Source organism: Salvelinus sp. IW2-2015, unplaced genomic scaffold, assembly GCF_002910315.2.
Source record: "Salvelinus sp. IW2-2015 unplaced genomic scaffold, ASM291031v2 Un_scaffold1113, whole genome shotgun sequence".
Lineage (NCBI taxonomy): Eukaryota > Metazoa > Chordata > Actinopteri > Salmoniformes > Salmonidae > Salvelinus > Salvelinus sp. IW2-2015.
This window is the reverse complement of record NW_019942732.1, coordinates 325,051-349,131: the sequence shown is the minus strand read 5'-3', so window position 1 is coordinate 349,131 and position 24,081 is coordinate 325,051. Positions and strand designations below refer to the sequence as shown.

General features: G+C 41.6%; 1 protein-coding gene across 2 annotated transcripts; it reads left to right on the top strand.

Moving 5' to 3' along the window:
* Positions 1 to 11,631: 11,631 nt before the first annotated feature.
* On the top strand, positions 11,632 to 13,577 carry abt1 (activator of basal transcription 1). Of its 2 annotated transcripts, none has more exons than XM_024137131.2 (4): positions 11,632 to 11,766; positions 12,035 to 12,377; positions 12,480 to 12,655; positions 12,858 to 13,577. In XM_024137131.2, exons 2-4 carry the CDS (start codon positions 12,062 to 12,064, stop codon positions 13,236 to 13,238), a joined length of 873 nt encoding a protein of 290 aa, XP_023992899.1. In that variant the 5' UTR covers positions 11,632 to 11,766; positions 12,035 to 12,061; the 3' UTR covers positions 13,239 to 13,577. The 2 variants fall into 2 exon arrangements, with proteins under 2 accessions (XP_023992899.1, XP_023992898.1); XM_024137130.2 differs by having other exon boundaries at positions 12,846 to 13,577.
* Positions 13,578 to 24,081: the final 10,504 nt, after the last annotated feature.

Genomic DNA, 24,081 nt, shown 5'->3' with positions numbered 1-24,081 from the left:
ATACCTGGTCTTTCCATGACATAGACTTATCAGGTGAAAGTTATGATCCCTTATTGATGTCACTTGTTAAATCCACTTAAATCAGTGTAGAAGAAGGGGAGGAGTCAGGTTAATTAAATAGTCATTTTTAACCCTTGAGACAATTGAGACATGGATTGTGAATGTGTGCCATTCAGAGGGTGAATGGGCAAGACAAAAAATGTAACTGCCTTTGAACAGGGTTTGGTAGTAGGTGCCATCAGTTTGTGTCAAGAACTGCAATGCTGCTGGGTTTTTCACACTCAACAGTTTCCCGCGTGTATCAAGAATGGTCCACCACCCAAAGGACATCCGGACAATTTGACACAACTGTGGGAAGCATTGGAGTCAACATTGGCCAGCATTCCTGTGGAACGCTTTCGACACCTTGTAGAATCCATGCCCTGACGAATTGAGGCTATTCTGAGTGCAAAAAGGGAGAGTGCAACCCAATATTAGGAAGCTGTTTCTAATGTTTGGAATACTCAGTGTATATAACCAACATTCAACAGATATTTTAATCATACCAATAATATATTTTACTTCCTGTATTGCATGACAGTGAGACAGGGATTCCTAGAACCAGTCAATATTGACATCCAGACATAGACCTAATTAGTCTGTCTCATGTGATATTACATTGTAGCTCTTTGACAGACACTCTTATCCAGAGCAATTTCGGCGTAAGTGCCTTGCTCAAGGGCACATCGACATATTTTTCAACTAGTTGGCTTGAGGATTCAAACCAGCAACCTTTTGGTTACTGGCCCAACGCTCTTAACCGGTAGGCTACCTGCCAGTCTACATACAGTTCCCTTTTCCCAAATCGGCTGCATTAATTAGTAATTTAAGAATAATCAACTTGCATGATCATCTGCAAAATATGGGAAAGCCTTGCACTGAATGTAATGTATGAGAACACTTCCTGGTCACACTTCCTGGCCATCTCCATTCATACTGTGACCACTAGTCTGCATACAGAAAAAGTGAGAGATTTAGTGGTTTTGACCAAAGTGTATTGACCAAAGTGGTCTTCATTTATTTGATCTAGCCATAATGTAGCTTCAGCCATATAACACAGTAACTCAGCTCAGAATGAATGATGATCAGTTCTAGTGCGTGCCTTGCGTCTGCCTTCATCCCATCTCAAGCAGTGAAATAACTCCCAACACAGAGTTTCCGTGCAGCATATCCTCCCTCCTGCAACTCAACGCGCTGCTGAACTCTTGAATGAGTGGGCGACCGACAGGACATGCTATGTGATGTGCTTTAAGATCAATGACTTGGCTCTATCCACACACAGCGGCTGCTCCCAGTGGATGGCAACGTCTGTAGAGTAGAGTGAGTCCGTCAGGCTTGCTGTGGTGTGCAGTGTACAGCCCTGGCTCAGGGGCTACCTCTTGGCCAGGAGTATAGATCCTTTCCTCTCACCTCACAGACAGGCCTGGCTGCCTGCCTCAGAACAGGGTGTGCATGGTGCCAGGAATAGGCTAAGCCCTGAAGTGTCGGGGCATGACATCCCATCACTGCCTTCACACTGTGCCCAATGGAGGTTAATGAACAAAGCCATCCTGGAACACGATTCCACTTGTATTTCTGTTAGATATCTGGACATTTTTCTTATTTCCATTAAACAGGTTTGAACAGCAGGAGCAAAATATAAAGTATCAGTTTGATTCCTGGGTTTATGATTTGTTGCACTGCACAGTGTATGTATTGGTGGCAGCATACAAACAGGGGTTTCTTTCTCATGACATTGACATTGCAGTCTATTTACTTCCATGCAAAACCAATATGCCAGCACTTTCATATATCCTTAGGACAGGATATTTATATAACTAGGTGCTTTCAGTTGTATTTAACTTGGGTATGATTCCATACAGTTCACTTTTAAAAGCAGTGTTCATGTGGAGATGAAAACCCTGGCTGACACACATTATGCATATATCTCAGGGAGAACAGCACTGCCTGCTGCTCATTAGCACATCTGTTTTCCCCCTCGATCAATATTTAAAAACAGTAAATAAATCATTAGTGCCAGGAGCCTCTGGGCACCTTTGCATTTTCACTGTAAATGAGAAGGGTGGTGCTCCCTCCCTCCCTCCTTCCCTCCCTCCCTCCCTCCCTCCCTCCCTCCCTCCCTCCCTCCCTCCCTCCCTCCCCTCCCTCCCTCCCTCCCTCCCCTCCCTCCCTCCCTCCCTCCCTCCCTCCCTCCCTCCCTCCCTCCCTCCCCTCCCTCCTCCTCCCTCACTGTCTTTTCTCCCTCCTTGTCTTTATCCCTCTCCTGCTATTGTTGATCTCAGCAGTGTGTGTCACCTTTGAAATGAGGGCTCCTCAGACACACCTAATGGGTTGTGAGAGGCACTGGCTGTGGTGTACTGAGGGTGTGTTGTGTGTGTGTATGTATGTATGTGTGTGTGTGTGTGTGACTCTAACTAGTGCTGCCACAAGGATCCAGACAGATGGCTCAGTGTTTATCTCCTGTTGTTGGATCTCCCGTCAGAGATGCACTTTGATGTTTACACCGTCATGGTCACAGCTTTCAGTCCTGTTTCACCCAGGGTTTGAAGAGTACACTCCAACTCTCTCCAGTTTACTCTGGGCTTTGTTCTCTGTGAGAACAAAACATATCAACCACTACTCAGGGACCTCCACACTACTTCTTGTTGTAAATATTTACTTTTTAAAGAATAAACAATTTGCTGTGATACAGGCTTTTCATATTAAACTAGTGCCACTGCCGCATGGCCCTCTCAAATGAATATTTGCACGCGAGTGGAACAAACTGGTGCATGTCTTTTTACTTTGTTATTGAGACAATGCTTCTCTGAGCCATCCATCTATTTTTTAGGGCTCCAACTAAACGAATGTCAAATATAGCAGTGAGTTTGTTGTTTTGGTATAACAGCTATCATCTGTGATTCACCATTAATGTTAGTGAACTACAATATCTACAAATACACCTTTCCTGTCTTAGAATTTCTTATGCTTTGTATCCCTCTCCTCCCACACATAATCTGATCTCCTTTATTTCCTCCTCGTAATTCCATAATTCTTCAAACCCTCATGTGATATACATTCTTGTTTGAAATTGTGCCCTGAAATAATGTCTGGCAGCGATAATCCACCATGCCTCCTCTCTGTTCTTCCCCCTGTTTCTCTCTATCTGCTTGTCACAAGTGATTCATAGCATGCTAATTTTAACGCTGTTTTGTTTGTGTACAAATTTGGTGGACAGTGCCCTGTCAAATACATGTTTGAAGCTGTCATTCATCCAGCAAATCAAACAGACAAAAAAAAAACATACTCTGCAAGGCATTTCCGATCTGTCACACAGCGCTTCACTTCATATTTCTCTGTCTAATTACGAACTATTTGAAGTCTTTGAACACTTGAATCATTGAGTATATTGTGCAATGTCAATTTTCTAATTTAGTTCAGGCAATATTTGACACATTTTGTTCCCTTTTTCATAAAAACATGAAACTTGGTATACTTGTACAGTTTGAGACCGTGAATATTTTCAAATATGGAGGCATTGCAAGAATACCTGCCCCATAACCAAATCATGTATTTTGCATCATATCTTCTGAAACAAACATTAAATCACAGAAAATGTGATGTCTACCCTTATGTTTTGATGTTCAATGATTACAATTATGACATGCACAACATCAAAACGGCCCCTAGCAGCAGTGGCGGCCATTTTGCTATTCCGACATAAACTAATTATGTATTTTCCATTATATCTGCTGAACTATGATAACCTTGAAGCATGATAACACAGAAAAGGTATCCCTTTTATATAAAACTATACTAAATATCATCACATGTCACCAAATAATTTATTAAAACAAACTATTTTTTAATGAAAGTCTACAGTAGCCTCAACAGCACAACTAGCTTCCGTTTAACTCTGGGTACATTGACTTCAATAGAAAACCTAGGAAGCTCATGGTTCTCACCCCCTTCCATAGACTACATGCTGACCAGACCGCTCAGGTCGCAAAATACATTTACACATACATGTTATTCAATCATTGCACCCACACTGCTCGCGCAAGCATCTGCGTTGCCAAGCGCGAAAATAGAAGTCAGTTCTATTTGTGACGCTGAACGCGGTTATACCCACGTGTGTGATTGAAAGATGAACTGAGGTCAATCGGTCGGTTGTGGTAATACACCATATTATGAAAGTTAGATGCCAATCGCCATATGAAGTCCAAAGAAGAAAAAGCCTGGAAGGAGGAGAGATGACTAGAAACGATTTGGTTGACCGTTTTAGGTGCGGATTAATTGTGCATTTCAGGTAAAATAACAACTCAACGTTTAAATCCCAGGACAAATTAGGCTAACAACAGCAAGCTAGCTAAATAGGACAAATTAGCTAACAACTGCAAGCTAGCTATCTAAATTGCCATAAATGTTTAATGCTTTTCGACCTTTCCCCTATTTAATATAATGGGTTCAGAGTTTGTTTTGATATTTCAACCTGTGTGTTTGATATTTCAACACGTGCGTCCGGTTTGGGCATGGTGTTACACAGTAATTATGACAACTTCCGGAGGACGTCCTCCAACCTATCAGAGCTCTTGCAGCATGAACTGACATGTTGTCCACCCAATCAAAGGATCAGAGAATGAATCTAATGTAATACTGAAAGCATAGCTACAGCCAACTAGCACTACGGTGCATACAATGTGGTTAGTTGACTCAAAGAGAGAGAAATACAATAGTTGAACAGTTTTGAGCAAATACATTTCTTCCAAAATGAAGGAGAAGCAAGAGAGAGAGAGAGAAATGTMATTGTTTTATTCACTTTATTTACTCAGTTTCACTTACTTAGCTTGCAAATGCAGCTGATATGGTTTGGCTTGGATTATTATTTTTTGCCTGGTCACAGACAGCTGATGTGTTGTGCATTGAAGCTCACAAGCGAAGGGAAGAGTTGAGGGGAGGAGAGTGCATAGATGTGAGAAGGAATACAATGTGCCTGCTATGAAAGTGAACTGTGTTCACGCATGATCAGGTGTGTATTCATTCCGCTGATTCTGTCGAAAAACGTTTCCTAAAGGGAAGTAAACGGAACAAAACGGGAAAAAACGTACCTGAATTTGTCCAATAGAAACTCTCGCTTGCAACTGTTGGACTGAAGATTACACCCTACATCAGCTAGATGCAGGCAAGAGTGTGCAAGGCGGTATTGAATGCGTCATTGTCTGTCCATGTGTCACTGTGTGTCACCTCAAATTTTTCTCTCAACCTGTGTGCACCTACGTTGTAAACTTTCATTCATAGGCTAGGTTGTAGCAACCTCATGATGAGTATAGGGAAAATTCACTGTTAATCACTGTTACATTGAACTGGATGAATGGAATATGAATGACAGTCATCCAATATGCTGTAATAGAAATAAGGCCATGCTCATGAAAAAAAATATTGTCCTCAATTGTTTACAGACAGATCATTTCACTTATAATTCACTGTATCACAATTCCAGTGGGTCAGAAGTTTACATACACTAAGATGACTGTGCCTTTAAACAGCTTGGAAAATTCCAGAAAATGATGACATGGCTTTAGAAGCTTCTGATAGGCCAATTGACATAATTTGAGTCAATTGGAAGTGTACCTGTGGATGTATTTCAAGGCCTACCTTCAAACTCAATGCCTCTTTGCTTGACATCAAGGGAAAATCAAGAGAAATCAGCCAAGACCTCAGAAAAACAATTGCAGCCCTCCACAAGTCTGGTTCATCCTTGGGAGCAATTTCCAAACGCCTGAAGGTACCACGTTCATCTGTTCAAACAATAGTACACAAGTATAAACACGATGGGACCACGCAGCCGTCATACCGCTCAGGAAGGAGACGCGTTCTGTCTCCTAGAGATGAACGTACTTTGGTGCGAAAAGTGCAAATCAATCCCAGAACAACAGCAAGGACCTTGTGAAGATGCTGGAGGAAACAGGTAAAAAACTATTTATATCCACAGTAAAACGAGTCCTATATTGACATAACCTGAAAGGCCGCTCAGCAAGGAAGAAGCCACTGTTCCAAAACCGCCATAAAAAAGCCAGACTACAGTTTGCAACTGCACATGGGGACAAAGATCATACTTTTTGGAGAAATGTCCTCTGGTCTGATGAAACAGAAATAGAACTGTTTGGCCATAATGACCATCGTTATGTTTGGAGGGAAAAGGGGGAGGCTTGCAAGCCGAAGAACACCATCCCAACCGTGAAGCATGGGGGTGGCAGCATCATGTTGTGGGGGTGCTTTGCTGCAGGAGGGACTGATGCACTTCACAAAATAGATGGCATCATGAGGTAGGAAAAATATGTGGATATATTGAAGCAACATCTCAAGACATCAGTCAGGAAGTTAAAGCTTGGTCGCAAATGGGTCTTCCAAATGGACAATGACCCCAAGCATACTTCCAAAGTTGTGGCAAAATGGCTTAAGGACAACAAAGTCAAGGTATTGGAGTGGCCAACACAAAGCCCTGACCTCAATCCTATAGAAAACTTGTGGGCAGAACTGAAAAAGCGTGTGCGAGCAAGGAGGCCTACAAACCTGACTCAGTTACACCAGCTCTGTCAGGAGGAATGGGCCAAAATTCACCCAACTTATTGTGGGAAGCTTGTGGAAGGCTACCCGAAACATTTGACCCAAGTTAAACAATTTAAAATACTAATTGAGTGTATGTAAACTTCTGACCCACTGGGAGTGTGATGAAAGAAATAATAACTGAAAAAAATCATTCTCTCTACTATTATTCTGACATTTCACATTCCTAAAATAAAGTGGTGATCCTAACTGACCTAAGACAGGGGATTTTTACTCTGATTAAATGTCAGGAATTGTGAAAAACTGAGTTTAAATGTATTTGGCTAAGGTGTATGTAAACTTCCGACTTCAACTGTACCTGTCTATATAAGGTCCCACAGTTGAAAGTGCATGTCAGAGCAAAAACCAAGCCCTGAGGTCGAAGGAATTGTCCGTAGAGTTCCCAGACAGGATTGTGTCGAGGCACAGATCTGGGGAAGGGTGCCAAAAAATATCTGCAGCATTGAAGGTCCCCAAGAACCCAGTGGCCTTCATCATTCTTAAATGAAAGGAGTTTGGAACCACCGAGACGGGCCAAATTGAGCAATCCGGGGAGAAGGGCCTTGGTCAGGGAGGTGACCAAGAACCCGATGGTCACTCTGACAGAGCTCCAGAGTTCCTCTGTGGAGATGGGAGAACCTTCCAGAAGGACAACCATCGCGGCAGCACTCCATCAATCAGACGGAAGCCACTCCTCAGTAAAAGGCACCTGACAGCTCGCTTGGAGTTTGCTAAAAGGTACCTAAAGGACTCTCAGACCATGAGAAACAAGATTCTCCTGTCTGCTGAAACCAAGATTGAACTCTTTGGACTGAATGCCAAGGGTCACGTCTGGAGGAAACCTGGCACCAACCCTACGGTGAAGCGTGGTGGTGGATGCATCATGCTGTGGGGATGTATTTCAGTGGCAGGGACTGGGAGACTAGTCAGTATTGAGGCAAAGATGAACGGAGCAAAGTACAGAGAGATCCTTGATGAAAACCTCAGACTGGGGCAAAGGTTCACCTTCCAAAAGGACGACCCTAAGCACACAGCCAAGACAACGCATGAGTGGCTTCGGGACAAGTCTCTGAATGTCCTTGAGTTGCCCAGTCAGAGCCTGAAATTGAACCCGATCAACCATCTCTGGAGAGACCGGAAAATAGCTGTGCAGCGACGCTCCCCATCCAACCTGACAGAGCTTGAGAGGATCTGCAGAGAAGAATGGAAGAAACTCCCCAAATACAGGTGTGCCAAGCTTGTAGCATCATACCCAGGAAGACTTGAGGCTGTAATCGCTKCCAAAAGCGCTTCAACAAAGTACTGAGTAAAGGGTCTGTAAAATGCAAATGTGATATTTAAGTTTTTTATTTGTAATAACTATGCAAACATTTCTAAAAAAGAATTTTAGAATACGGCTCTAATGCAACAAAATGTGGAAAAGGTCAAGGGGTCTGAATACTTCCCGAATGCACTGTATGTCTTGATGGTCAAGGATTACAATAGTTCAGATGATTATATAATGGTTGACTGCCATGGTAAGCCATGGGAAGTATTCCAAAGAAATTGTGGTTTCTGACAAACTACGTCATAGAATATTATTTCTGTGGCATACTGAGCCATACATCTGTCTGCTGCTGTCTTCTTGCCGCTGGTTGTAAACGTAGATACTGTGTGACATTGTGTAAATTCATGGAAAACAAGAAGTGCCTTTGACTTGTCTGGACGCAGGGACTTGGTGATTTCATGGGCACGTATGTACCTTCAGTGTTTGTCGGTCCCAAAGGCCACCCACCAATCCTCAAATTATATTTCAGAAGATAAGATTTCAATTTTTTGGCCCTATACAGTTCTCCTTAATGATCGCACTAACAGTCAAGATATCATCCATCAAGCTCATTCTGAGATGTTCATGAAGAAAGGAACAGAAAAGAAGCAAATCCTCCCACAAAATGTGCTTTGGTTCACCAAATGAAAATCAAATGCTATTTATATATAGCCCTTTTCACAACAAGGATTGTCCAGAAACATATTCTGCAGGAGAAATCCCAATCAGGCCTGTAGGCGTTGTCATAGCTATCTTCATTTATTTAACTAGGCAAGTCAGTTCAGAACAAATTCTTATTTACAATGACGGCCTACCCCAGCCAAACCTGGACAACACTGGACCAATTGTGCACAGTCCTATGGGACTCCCAACCACAGCCAGATGTGATTTAGCCTGGTTTTGAACCAGGGACTGTAGTGTTGCCTTTTTCACTGAAATGCAGTGTCTTAGGCCGCTGTGCCACTTGGGAGCACGAGTGCACAGAAACACTTAACCGGGTCTACCGGTCATGTCCCGCCGGATTGTGAACGTGCAAAGACACTCCATTGACATAAAGGTGTTTTTGTAAAAAATGATAACATTTTGTTGTGTGCAACAGGGTGTCCATTGAATGCAAGCTTTACAAATTGTTGTATTGTTAAAACATGTATAGCCTGTCTATCTATGGGTAACCGGGGTGACGTGTTACGCTCCACCTGCTCAGTTTCCCACCACAAAACACCAGAAAATGTCCAAAAAGAGTAGAACCAGCTCACCTGCTTTTACTATGATTTCACTATTAGATGTTCAATGTTTCTGTTGAAAAACAATATTTAAAAAGGAATAGTTTCACCATTTTACCATATTTACCATATTAATATTAAAAGTTCAGTTCACGTGACAGGCTTGACCTTAAAATGAGGAACAAACATTTAATCACATGAAATAAATAATAGTATTCAGAAATGACAAGGGCTTTACAATGATGGTGAAATCTTCCTAGAAGTCACAGAAGTTGCAGAGGGACATGTCAAAATGCAGAATTTTGGCTTTTTAGCAAGTCTTTATTCAAATAAAAATTGGATTTATTGAATTATTCATGTGGCCTATATTAAAGGGCACTTTATTTAATATTACAGGCTTTTAAATGTAATATTGGTGCACAATTTCTACTTCAAATATCAAAGAGATGCAAAAGGTACTCATTTGTTGGAACTATCATTGAAGTAGTTGAAAAATGTCCATGATTGTAACAATCTAAATAAGTATACCATAGAATCTCAGAATATTCCAGAGTGACACAATGCAAACTACCAAAGCCTTCTTGAAGTCTATAAAATTAGAAGTTAAAGTGGGGGGGACCAGACATCCATCCTTGTCCCGTGCAGAATCCTGCTCCTCCCTTAGTGGCTGACTCCAAGCATACATTTTCAGTAAAGTAGAATAAAAAAGATTTGATTTTGCAATCATTGTAATCATTGACCATCAAGACATAGGTGTAAACATCACATTTTCTGTGTTATCATGCTTGGTTCAGCAGATATGAAGGAAAATACATAGTCCGGTTATGGCGTAATAGCAAAATTATCGCCACTGTCGCCATTGTTTAAAAAAAAATGTTGTGCATGGTATCATTGTAATCTTTGTCCATCACAACATAGGGGTAGACATCACCTTTTCTGTGATTTAATGTTTGCTTCAGTAGATATAATGCAAAATACATTTTTTGGCTATGGCAGAATGGAAAATAGCTGCAACGCCCGTCAGGAGGTGTTTTTCCAATGCCTCCATATATGAAAATATTCAGGGCCCCAAACTGTACAAGTGTACCAACTTTAATTTTTTAATGAAAAAGTTAACATAATTTTCACGTATCCCTGGACTATTTAGATGAATTATCCAAATGAATAATCTGTTTTCTGGCATGGTAATGTGGAATGACTTCAATCAATAGATAACAGCCTAAGCCCAGCAACGACATTTGGTTAGGATACCGCAAATGCAGTAGCTCACCGGTCTACACAGATGTTGATACACTTACCAGCAGAAAAACAGCAAACGTTATGTGACAATATGTAGGACTAAGTAGCAATCCCACAATCTACTTGACTGATGTTGTTGTTCGCAGAGGCAAGCACTAAGGAACATTTATATTTCAATTTAACAAAGGGTGAGAAACTCATTAAATAAGGGGAGAAAACAGAACATCTAATTCAACACTTCCATCTTCCATCTTTATGTAACAGCATTCAATATGAAACATGCCATCTCTCCTTCCTCCCTGGAGAATGCAGCTTTAGTGTTCATGGTTATATTTAAAGATAGACAGACCACTGACAGGGTTGCAGAGCAGCACTTAGTAAACCCAAGTCATCCTGTTTAATAATGCAGGAACACACATGCAACAGGCACATGGCCATGCATATTAAAGCACCAGTGCAGCCCTGCAAGAAAGAACATCAGAGAGGATGGGAGAGGGTGGTCTGGGCTATGAGACATGTCTCCCTGTGAACATTTCTTTACGTCATGTCTCAAATGTAGTCTTCTCCTGAGGCTTCCATCTGCATGCTAGACAGTAGACTGCAAGTTCTGCAGACAGTGCACTCTTTCGCTCTGGCTTTGAGACTGGCCTCAGTGAAGAAGACATCAACCTTGCATGTTATAGCGAATGAAGTCCCAGATCAAGTTGCCTAAAAAGRTGATAGGATACATTTTTTTGTACACTTTTACATGGCTATAGTAGATGTTGTTGTAACAACAAGTATCACGTTGTTCAAGATCAAGTTGTATACTACTCTGCCCTACCAAGCAAAAAGGCAATAACTGCTCATTTGGTCAAAAATGAGTTAATGTCATTTTTGCTAAATTAAATATATGCTTAAACATGTGGACAAGTATCCTGCCTCTATTGTACTGTGTTTTGGAGAAAATGGTGGTCATGTTAGCAGTAACTGCTTAAAGTTACTGTGAAACCAAGGCAAATAAAAGCCATTTTTCTCAGTTCCACGCTATGAGCAGTTATTGCCTTTTTGCATGGTAGGGCAGTACTGTCATCACTTTGAGCGTCATCATCACAGCGGGTGCATGAAGTGAGACCCAACATTTTACTATCCMTTACACCAACCAGTGCGTTCTAAATTCATTCTCAGTGTAATGTTGCCACCTTTTGTTCTAAAAGTGTAATGCACCGGAAGTATTGATCTTCTTTCTGCCATACGTCATCACACTTCCTGCGCACGTGCGGTCCACATTAACTTGCGTTGTGTTCCTAGGTAGCTTTGACTTTGAAAAGCGTATTGTTATTTACTTATTAATGTATTGATTTGCGTATTGGAACGTCGACGCGAGGCTGCACGGTAAGTTGAGATCAACAACTTTGACGTAAATGTAAGAGACGCTTGTGCAAAGCGTTATTAACCCACATGATAGCCACTTAGCTAGCTAACGTTACCCAGTGTCAGCGTGTAGTGCCTATCATACGACTAACTAGCCTCTTATGTTGGGATCACCAAGCGTCAGGCTAACGGCTAGCTAGCTGCTATGTTTGTTTTTTTGTTACAAACTCTGCAAAAGGACCACGTGATAATACAATTGTCCTGAATCCATTTGTCAACATAAATCTAGGCCATCTGATCTGTCTGGACACGTGAGATGGAGAGGATGAACATCGAGGAGAATAAAGTGAATGAGGATATGACCGATGATGATGAAGAATCTGGAGAAATGCCCAAGATTGAAGCAGATGAGGATGACKACAACACAGAGAATGACGATGAAGAACTACATGATGAGGAACTTAAAGAACAGGCTGAAGGTGATCCCAAAGAGAAAAAGGTGTCAGTAGGCAAGACGTGTCTGCCTGGAATAGTGTATTTAGGTCATATACCACCAAGACTGAGACCCAAGAATATGCGCAACATGCTGAGTCTGTATGGGGAGATTGGAAGGATATTCCTACAGCCTGAAGGTAAGACTGCACTCACTCTGCATGTTAAAATCAACCCTGACACTGTCTGACAGGATTTCCGTGTTTTGTCTCAATCATTACAATGATACCTGTTGTCCTCAGACCGGTCTGTGAAGAGGAAGAAAAAGAAAGCTGGCACCAAGGCGTGCAGTTTCACTGAGGGCTGGGTGGAGTTCAGGGACAAGAGAGTGGCCAAGAGAGTGGCAGCTAGCCTCCACAACACACCGATGGGCGCCCGGAAAAGGAGCCGCTTTGTCAGTGACCTCTGGAACATCAAGGTGTCTCAATTTTCTCTTCAATGATCTTTGTGTGGACATTTTAGTGTGACTACATTTAACTTTGGAAGTGTAAAGCACTGTCATAACCCACATGCCCCAGATCCCTTATTAATAGAAACCTTAATACCAACATTTGATTTTGTTGAAATTTTTACTGTCTAAATAACTATTCTGACTCTTAATTGTCAAGGTTATTGTTCAGTACCTCCACAGGTTCCAGTGGTGTCACCTGAGTGAGCGACTGGCCTATGAGATGACTGTGCTCCAGCAGCGCCTCAGAACTGAGATCTCTCAGGCCAAACGAGAGACCAACTTCTACCTGGCCAATGTGGAGAAGAGCCAGAACATGGACAAAATGAGGAAGAAGAGGGAGAGGAAGGGCGAGAAGATAGAGGAGAAGACTTGGAACTTCACCCAGCGACATACAGAGGATGAGATCCAGATGAGTCGCCTGCGTAAACAGACCATGTCCAAGAAGAACCTGCTGAAGGCCCAGGACAAGGCTAGGGACATACAACAGAAGTCCCAGTCCAACGTCTCTCTGCTGGCCAAGATCTTCAACAGCAGCAAAGCCAGGGACTGAACCTAGCCCGGCAGTTCTGGTCAAACACAGTATCCCAGGWCTGGTCTCTTTCAGTATCACAATTAGAGCAACCTTTTGCCCCTGACACTTGCTGGTGTTGTGAGCGACACTGAGAGGATGGGCTCTGTCCAGACACACACAGACTCGAGGGAAAAATACGGTGTTCTCCATCAGTATAATTTGATTATAAATGTAGGAGAGACTTGGACAGATCCTCTTTTTGGTTTAATGTGTTGTAAACTATAAGCTATGATGCAGTAACAATATGTTCAGCACCATGGAAAACATCTGCTCATACTGTATGTGCTATTTGGAAACATTAAACGGAAATACCTCTTATTTTATTTAATTATTGTAAAGATAAGCACAAACCATACATTGATGATATATGCTGGACAAAAATATAAACGCAACATGTAAAGTGTTTCCATATGCACAAAAAGTGTTTCTCTCAAATTTTGTGCACAAATTTGTTTATATCCCTGTCAGTGAGCATTTCTCCTTTGCCAAGATAATCCATCCATCTGGCAGGTGTGACAGCATGATCATTACACTGGTGCACCTTGTGCTGGGGACAATGAAAGGCCACTTTAAAATATGCCATTTTGTAAAAACACAATGCTAACAGATGTCTCAAGTTTTGAGGGAGCATGCAATTGGCATGCTGACTGCAGGAATGTYCACCACAGATGTTGCCAGAAAATTGATTGTTCATTTCTCTACCATAAGCTAACTCCAATGTTGTTTGGCTGGGCCTGGCTCCCCAGCACCATGGAAAACACCTGCTCATACTGTATGTGCTATTTGGAAAAATTAAATTATCTTTTCTTGTTAATATTACCAGGAGTCTGAAAGTATTGAAATACATATTGTATACTGAACAAAACCATAAAATGCAACAATTCCAAAGATTTTACTGAGTTACAGTTCATATAAGGAAATAAGTTATTGAAATGAAATTCATAGATTGGGGCCTAACTTATTTCCTTATGAACTGTAACTCAGTAAAATCTTTGGAATTGTTGCATTTTATGGTTTTGTTCAGTATACAATATGTATTTCAATACTTTCATACTCCTGGTAATATTAACAAGAACAGATCATTTGGTTAATGACAAAAATAAGACCAAGTCAGGATCAAAATCACTCATTACTGATTTGTTTCAACTACAGTCGTGGCCAAAAGTTTAGAGAATAACAAATTAATTTTCACAAAGTCTGCTGCCTCAGTGTCTTTAGATATTTTTGTCAGATGTTACCATGGAATACTGAAGTATAATTACAAGCATTTCATAAGTGTCAAAGGCTTTTATTGACAATTACATGAAGTTGATGCAAAGAGTCAATATTTTCAGTGTTGACCCTTCTTTTTCAAGACCTCTGCAATCCGCCCTGGCATGCTGTCAATTAACTTCTGGGCCACATCCAGACTGATGGCAGCCCATTCTTGCATAATCAATCCTTGGAGTTTGTCAGAATTTGTGGGKTTTTGTTTGTCCACCTGCCTCTTGAGGATTGACCACAAGTTCTCAATGGGATTAGGGTCTGGGGAGTTTCCTGGCCATGGACCCAAAATATTGATGTTTAGTTCCCCGAGCCACTTAGTTTTCACTTTTGCCTTACGGCAAGGTGCTCCATCGTGCTAGAAAAGGCATTGTTCGTCACCAAACTGTTCCTGGATGGTTGGGAGAAGTTGCTCTCGGAGGATGTGTTGGTACCATTCTTTATTCATGGCTGTGTTTTTAGGCAAAATTGCGAGTGAGCCCACTCCCTTGGCTGAGAAGCAACCCCACACATGAATGGTCTCAGGATGCTTTACTGTTGGCATGACACAGGACTGATGGTAGCGCTCACCATGTCTTCTCCGAACAAGCTTTTTTTCCAGATGCTCCAAACAATCGGAAAGGGGATTCATCAGAGAAAATGACTTTACCCCAGTCCTCAGCAGTCCAATCCCTGTACCTTTTGCAGAATATCAGTCTGTCCCTGATGTTTTTCCTGGAGAGAAGTGGCTTCTTTGCTGCCCTTCTTGACACCAGGCCATCCTCCAAAAGTCTTYGCCTCACTGTGCGTGYAGATGCACTCACACCTGCCTGCTGCCATTCCTGAGCAGGCTCTGTACTGGTGGTGCCCYWATCCCGCAGCTGAATCAACTTTAGGAGACGGTCCTGGCGCTTGCTGGACTTTCTTGGGCGCCCTGAAGCCTTCTTCACAACAATTGATCCGCTCTCCTTGCAGTTCTTGATGATCCGATAAATTATTGATTTAGGTGCAATCTTATTTTTTATTTTATTTTTTATTTAAATTTTATCCCATTTTCTCCCCCCTTTTTGTGGTATCCAATCGCTAGTAATTACTATCTTGTCTCATCGCTACAACTCCCGTACGGGCTCGGGAGAGACGAAGGTCGAAAGCCAYGCGTCCTCCGAAGCACAACCCAACCAAGCCGCACTGCTTCTTAACACAGCGCGCCTCCAACCCGGAAGCCAGCCGCACCAATGTGTCGGAGGAAACACCGTGTACCTGGCCCCCTTGGTTAGCGCGCACTGCGCCCGGCCCACCACAGGAGTCGCTGGAGCGCGATGAGACAAGGATATCCCTACCGGCCAAACCCTCCCTAACCCGGACGATGCTAGCCCAATTGTGCGTCGCCCCACGGACCTCCCGGTCGCGGCCGGCTGCGACAGAGCCTGGGCGCGAACCCAGAGACTCTGGTGGCGCAGTTAGCACTGCGATGCAGTGCCCTAGACCACTGCGCCACCCGGGAGGCCTTTAGGTGCAATCTTACTGGCAGCAATATCCTTGCCTGTGAAGCCCTTTTTGTGCAAAGTAATGATGACGGCACGTATTTCCTTGCAGGTAACCATGGATGACAGAGGAAGAACAATGATTCCAAGCACCACCCTCCTTATGAAGCTTCCAGTCTGTTATTCGAACTCAATCAGTATGACAGAGTGATTTCCAGCTTTGTCCTCGTCAACACTCACACCTGTGTTAACGAGAGAATCACTGACATGACGTCAGCTGGTCCTTTTGTGGCAGGGCTGAAATGCAGTGGAAATGTTTTTTGGGGATTCAGTTCATTTGCATGGCAAAGAGGGACTTTGCAATTAATTGCAATTCATCTGATCACTCTTCATAACATTCTGGAGTATATGCAAATTGCCATCATACAAACTGAGGCAGCAGACTTTGTGAAAATGTATATTTGTGTCATTCTCAAAACTTTTGGCCATGACTATACTGAACAAAAATATCAACGCAACATGCAACAATTTCAACGATTTTACTGAGTTACAGTTCATATAAGGAAATCAATCCATTTAAATGAATTCATTATAAACATTTTTGGGATCTTTTATTTCAGCTCATGAAACCAAAACTTTACATGTTGCGTTTATATATTTTTGTTCAGTATATACAGTTGAAGTCAGAAGTTTACATACACCTTAGCCAAATACATTTAAACTCAGTTTTTCACCATTCCTCATATTTAATCCTAGTAAAAATTCCCTGTCAGTTAGGATCACCACTAAATTTTAAGAATGTTAAATGTCAGAATAATAGTAGAGAGAATGATTTATTCCAGCTTTTGTTTCTTTCATCACATTCCCAGTGGGTCAGAAGTTTACATACACTCAATTAGTATTTGGTAGCATTGCCTTTAAATTGTTTAACTTGGGTCAAACGTGTCAGGTAGCCTTCCACAAGGTTCCCACAATACGTTGGGTGAATTTTTTCTATAGGATTGAGGTCAGGGCTTTGTGATGGCCACTCCAATACCTTGACTTTGTTGTCCTTAAGACATTTTGCCACAACTTTGGAAGTATGCTTGGGGTCATTGCTCCATTTAGAAGACCCAATTGCGACCAAGCCTTAACTTCCTGACTGATGTCTTGAGATGTTGCTTCAATATACCCACATCATTTTTCTACCTCATGATGCCATCTATTTTGTGAAGTGCACCAGTCCCTCCTGCAGCAAAGCACCCCCACAACATGATGCTGCCACCCCCATGCTTCACGGTTGGATGGTGTTCTTCGGATTGCAAGCATCCCCCTTTTCTCCAAACATAATGATGGTCATTATGGCAAACAGTTCTTAAAAAAAAAAATTAGACCAGAGGACATTTCTCCAAAAAGTATGATCTTTCCCCATGTGCAGTTGCAAACCGTAGTCTGTCTTTTTTTTAAATGGCGGTTTTGGAACAGTGGCTTCTTCCTTGCTGACGGCCTTTCAGGTTATGTCGATATAGGACTCGTTTTACTGTGGATATAGATAGTTTTTTACCTGTTGCCTCCAGCATCTTCACAAGGTCCTTTGCTGTTGTTCTGGAATTGATTTGCATTTTTCGCCACCAAAGTACGTTCATCTCTAGAAGACAGAACACATCTCCTTCCTGAGCGGTATGACGGCTGCGTGGTCCCATGGTGTATACTTGCGTACTATTGTTTGTACAGATGAACGTGGCACCCTTCAGCATTTGGAAATTGCTCCCAAGGATGAACCAGACTTGTGGAGGTCTACAATTCTTTTCCTGAGTCTTGGCTGATTTCTCTTGATTTTCCCATGATGTCAAGCAAAGAGGCAGTGAGTTTGAAGGTAGGCCTTGAAATACATCCACAGGTACACTTCCAATTGACTCAAATTATGTCAATTAGCCTATCAGAAGCTTCTAAAGCCATGAAATAATTTTCTAGAATTTTCTAAGCTGTTTAAAGGCACAGTCAACTTAGTGTATGTAAACTTCTGACCCACTGGAATTGTGATACAGTGAATTATAAGTGAAATAATCTGTAAACAATTGCTGGAAAAATTACTTGTGTCATGCACAAAGTAGATGTCCTAACCAACATGCCAAAACTATAGTTTGTTAACAAGAAATTTGTGGAGTGTTTGAAAAACGATTTTTAATGACTCCAACCTAAGGGTATGTAAACTTTCCGACTTCAACTGTATGTGTCTCTGTTAACGTTGAAAAAAAACATGCTCTCCTCTAATAGAGGGACTGGTTGCATCACTGCCTGGTACGGCAATTGCTCGGCCTCTGACCGCAAGGCACTACAGAGGGTAGTGCGTACGGCCCAGTACATACACTGGGGCAAGCGGCCTGCCATCCAGGAACTCTACACAGGCGGTGTCAGAGGAAGGCCCTAAAAATTGTCAAAGACCCCAGCCACCCCAGTCATAGCTATTCTCTCTACTACCGCATGCAAGCGGTACCGAGTCTAGGACAAAAAGGCTTCTCAACAGTTTTACCCCAAGCATAAGACTCCTGAACAGGTAATCAAATGGCTACCCGGACTATTTGCATGTGTGCCCCCCCCCCCAACCCCTCTTTTTACGCTGCTGCTACTCTCTGGTTATCATATATGCATAGTCACCTTAACATTACATTCATGTACATACTACCTCAATTGGGCCAACCAACCAGTGCTCCCGCACATTAGCTAACCGGGCTATCTGCATTGTGTCCCACCCACCATCCGCCAACCTCTCTTTTACGCTACTGCTACTCTCTGTTCATTATATATGCATAGTCACTTTAACCATATCTACATGTACATACTTCCTCAATCAGCCTGACTAACCGGTGTCTGTATGTAGCCTCGCTACTTTTATAGCCTCGCCACTGTATATAGCCTGTCTTTTTACTGTTGTTTTATTTCTTTACCTACCTATTGTTCACCTAATACCTTTTTTGCACTATTGGTTAGAGCCTGTAAGTAAGCATTTCACTGTAAGGTCTACACCTGTAGACCTGTAGACAACTTGTATTCGGCGCACGTGAAAAATAAACTTTGATTTGAATATTTTCTTGGACACGTCACATAGTGTTATGTTCATTGCGTGTTTGTTAGGTAACTTTTCTCAGAAAGGTATTTGTATTTATTAAGGATCACCATTAGTTCCTGCCAAGACAGCAGCTATTCTYCCTGGGATTTATTATGGATCCCCATTAGTTCCTGCCAAGGCAGCAGCTACTCTTCCTGGGGTCCAGCAAAATGTAAGCAGTTATATACAATTTAAAAAACACTGCAATAGATTTCATAACAGATTTCACAACACATTACGTGTGTGCCCTCAGGCCACTACTCTACTACCACTTATCTAGAACACAAAATCCATGTGTACCTGTGTGTATAGTGCTATGTTGTCATGTGTCTGTGCCTGTGTGTGTCTTTTCACAGTCTGCCCTGTTCCATAAAGTGTATTTTTTTATCTTTTAATTTAAAAAAAAATCTGATGTTACTGCTTGCATGAGTTACTTGATGTGGAATAGAGTTCCATGTAGTCATGGCTCTATCTAGTACTGTGTGCCACACATAGTCTGTTCTGGACTTGGGGACTGTGAAGAGACCACTGGTGGTCTTGTGGGGTATGCATGGGTGTCTGAGCTGTGTGCTAGTAGTTTAAACAGATGCATTCAACATTTCAATACTTCTCACAAAACAAGGGTTGATGAAGTCAATCTCTCCTCTACTAATGTTAGTGCTCCATGTACATTTAAGGGCCAGCCGTGCTGCCCTGTTCTGGGCCAATTGTCATTTTCTAAAGTCCCTCTTTGTGACACCTGACCACACGACTGGACAGTAGTCCAGCCTGTAGGACCTGCCTTGTTGATAAAATTGTTAAGATGGCAGAGCAGTGCTTTATTATGGACAGACCTCTCCCCATCTTAGCTACTGTTGCATCAATATGTTTTGAGCATGACAGTTTACAATCCAGGGTTACTCCAAGCAGTTTCGTTTCCTCAACTTGGTCAATTTCCACATTATTCGTTACAGGATTTAGATGAGGTTTAGTGAATGGTTTGTCCCAAATACAATGCTTTTAGTTTTAGAAACATTTAGGACTATGTTATTTCTTACCACCCATTCTAAAACTGATTGCAGCTCTTTGTTAAGTGCTGCAGTGATTTCACTTGCTGTGGTAGCTGATGTGTATAATGTTGAGTCATCAGCATCCAGGCTGTATCACAATCGGCTGTGATTGGGAGTCCCATAGGGCGGCGCACAATTGGCCCAGCGTCGCCCGGGTTTGGCCGGTGTAGGCCATCATTGTAAATAAGAATTTGTTCTTAACTGACTTGCCTAGTTAAATAAAGGTTAAATAAACAATATTTTAAAAAGCATACATAGACACACAGGCTTTACTCAGAGCCAGTGGCAGGTCATTAGTAAAGATTGAAATAAGGTGCATAGACAGCTGGCCTGGGGAATGCCTGACTCTAACTGGTTTATGTTGGAGAGGCTTCCATTAAAGAACACCCTCTGTGTTCTGTTAGACCAGTAACTCTCAATCCACAATATAGCAGGGGGTGTAAAGCCATAACACACAATTTTCCAGCAGCAGATTATGATCGATAATGTCAAAAGTTGCACTGAAGTCTAACAAAACAGCTCCCACAACTGTTTTTATCAATTTCTCTCAGCCAATCATCAGTCATTTGTGTAAGTGCCGAACATGATGAATGCCCTTCCCTATAAGCGTGCTGAAACTTTTCCCAGATATGGCTGCTATATTATGATCACTACATCCGATGGGTGTGGATACTGCTTTAAAGCAGATTTCTGCAACATTAGTAAAGATGTGATCAATACATGTGAATCGCTCTGGATAAGAGCGTCTGCTAAATGACTTAAATGTAAATGTAAATGTGAATGATTTCATTCCTGTGCTGTTTGTAAATACCCTGGCAGGTTGACTAATAACCTGAAACAGGTTGCAGGCACTGGTTACAGTTTGAAGCTTTTTCTTGAGTGGGCAGCTTAATGAAAGCCAGTCTATTTAGGTCACTGAGAAAATATACCTCTCTGTTGATATCACATACATTATCAAGCATTTCACACATATTATCTAGTTACTAACTGTTAGGTGGTCTATATAAGCTTCCCACAAGAATAGGCTTTAGGTGAGGCAGCTGAACCTGTAGCCATATGACTTAAACAGCATTTGATATGATATCCTTTCCAATCCCTACAGGAATATGATTCTGAACATACACAGGAACACCTCCACCATCGGCATCTGAAGATGTTGAAACCGTGTATTGGTACCACTCTATTATCTACGTGAGTTCAAAGATAGTCAGTATATGAATGTTTTCTGTTACTAGCAAGTTATCAATTTCATGAACCTTGTTTCTTAGGCTACATACAGTACGTTAACGTGAGCTATTTTACTGAACCTTTATTTAACTAGGCAAGTCAGTTAAGAAAAATATCTTATTTTCAATGACGGCCTAGGAACAGTGGGCTAACTGCCTTGTTCAGGAGCAGAACGACAGATTTTTACCTTGTCAGCTCGGGGATTCAATCTTGCAACCTTTCGGTTACTAGTCCAAGACTCTAACCACTAGGCTACCTGCCGCCCTTTGTATGGCTATGGGCCTCTTGGTGCTACTCATGGAACACAATACCAATAAATACAATAAATACATTACCTTCAAGCTATGGTGACCAAAGTGAATATGTACAATGCCTTCAGAAAGTATTCACAACCCCTGACTTGTTCCACATTTTGTTGTGTTACATCCTTAATTTAAAATCGATTAAATGTTGTTTTTTTGTCACTGGACTATGCACAATACCCCATAATGTCAAAGTGGAATTATGATTTTAGAAGTTTTTACAAATGTATTAAAAATGAAAAGCTGAAATGTCTTGCGTCAATAAGTATTCAACCCCTTTGTTATGGTAAGCCTAAATAAGTTCATGAGTACAAATTTGCTTAACAAGTCAGGTTTCATGGACTCACTTTGTGTGCAATAATAGTGTTTACCATGATTTCTGAAGGACTACCTCATCTCTGTACCCCACACATACAATTATCTGTAAGGTCCCTCAGTCGAGCAGTGAATTTAAAACACAGATTCAACCACAAAGACCAGGGAGGTTTTCCAATGCCTCGCAAAGGGCACCTATTGGTAAATGGGTAAAATGGGTATCAATACACCCAGTAACTACAAAGTTGTTCCTAACTCAGTTGCCGGAGAGGAATGAAACCGCTCAGGGATTTCACCATGAGTCCAATGGTGACTTTAAAACAGTTACAGAGTTTAATGGCTGTGATAGGAGAAAATTGAGGATGGATCAACAACATTGTAGAAAAGAAGGAAGCCAGTACAGAATAAAAGAGACAAGGCAGTAAGTCTTTAATTTGGGGAAAATACAACACATTACTGAGTAACACTCTACATATGCTCAACATAGTGGTGGCTGCATCATGTTATGGGTATGCTTGTAATCATTAAGGACCGGTGAGTTTTTCAGGATAAAAAATAAATGGAATGGAGCTAAGCACAGGCAAAATCCTAGATGTGGTCTAATTGCCCCTACCCTGACTGACAGTCTCCTCACCCTATCACCAACCACCATCCCCTGTCCAATCCCCCTCCAGCAGAGGCGGGACTCCAGCTCCTTCACAACCTTTAAATACCCACACCTGTCACTAATCAGTGTGGCAGATCTTACCATTTCGGTTTGAAAGTGGTTTGCTACAAGACACCTTTTCTCTTGTAACCCTTTCCTTTGTGTATTTGGATGTTTATGACCAAGTATCCATCCTCAACCATTTTATCATCTGTCATCATTATCTTCAACAATTTAACTGAAATAATAAACCACAATCTCTATTGGGAACTGCACCACACCCTAACTCAAACCAACAGTTACAGCAAGATACAGTCCTTTTACCACCACAACTCAGATCAGTTTTTACACTAGAGAAAAACCTGGTTCAGTCTGCTTTCCAGCAGATACTGGGAGATGAATTCACCTTCCAGCAGGACAATAACCTGAAACACAAAACCAGATCTACACTGGGGTTGATTACCAAGAAGACAGTGAATGTTCCTGAATGGCCGAGTTACAGTTTTGACTTAAATCTACTTGAAAATCTCTGGCAAGACATGAAAATAGTTGTCTAGCAATGATTAACGACCAATTTGACAGCGCTTGAAGAATTCTGAAAAGAATACTAGGAAAATGTCCAGATGTGGAACACTCTTAGAGGCCCAGAAATACTCACAGCTGTAATCGCTGCCAAAGGTGCTTCTACAAAGTATTGACTCAGGGGTGTGAATACTTATATAAATTAGATATTTCTGTATTTCATTTTCAATACATTTGCAAGCATTTCTAAAAACATATTTTCACTTTGTTATTATGGAGTTTTGTGTGTATATGGGTGAGAAAAACAATCAATTTTATTGATTTTGAATTCAGGCTGTAACACAACAACATGTAGAATAAGTCAAGCGGTATGAATACTTTTTGAAGGCATTGTAACTGACCCGATGTTTCTGTAATGATGAATTCTGTAATGATCCTAGGATGTACATGTTGTTTAAGTTAGAGATGTAAAATGTAGGTTTGGCAAGGTATTCGTCTGAGCACGACCCATCCTTTGCGATGTTAATAAAGACATTAATTGTATTTAAGCATTTGTCCTTTGTTCTCAATATCTTCATTACCATCACAACTCCAAACCCTTCATTACAAAGATGGGTTCAAAATAATCTGAGTAAAATCCATCATTAAAAATATGAATGTTCAGCAAATCTTGCAAGTATTAAACAATTGATGCCTGACAAGCAAGGTTTACAATTGATAAATTCAATTATAGGGCAGCAGGTAGTCTAGYGGTTAAGAGCGTTGGGCCAGTAACCAAACGGTTGCTGGTTTGAATCCCCGAACCAACTTGGTGAAAAATCGACCGATGTGCCCTTGAGCAAGGCACTTAACCCTAATTGCTCCTGTAAGTTGCTCTGTATAAGTGTCTGCTAAATGACTAACATGTAATATACAACAATTTTACAAAATGTGAAGCATAAAGAATA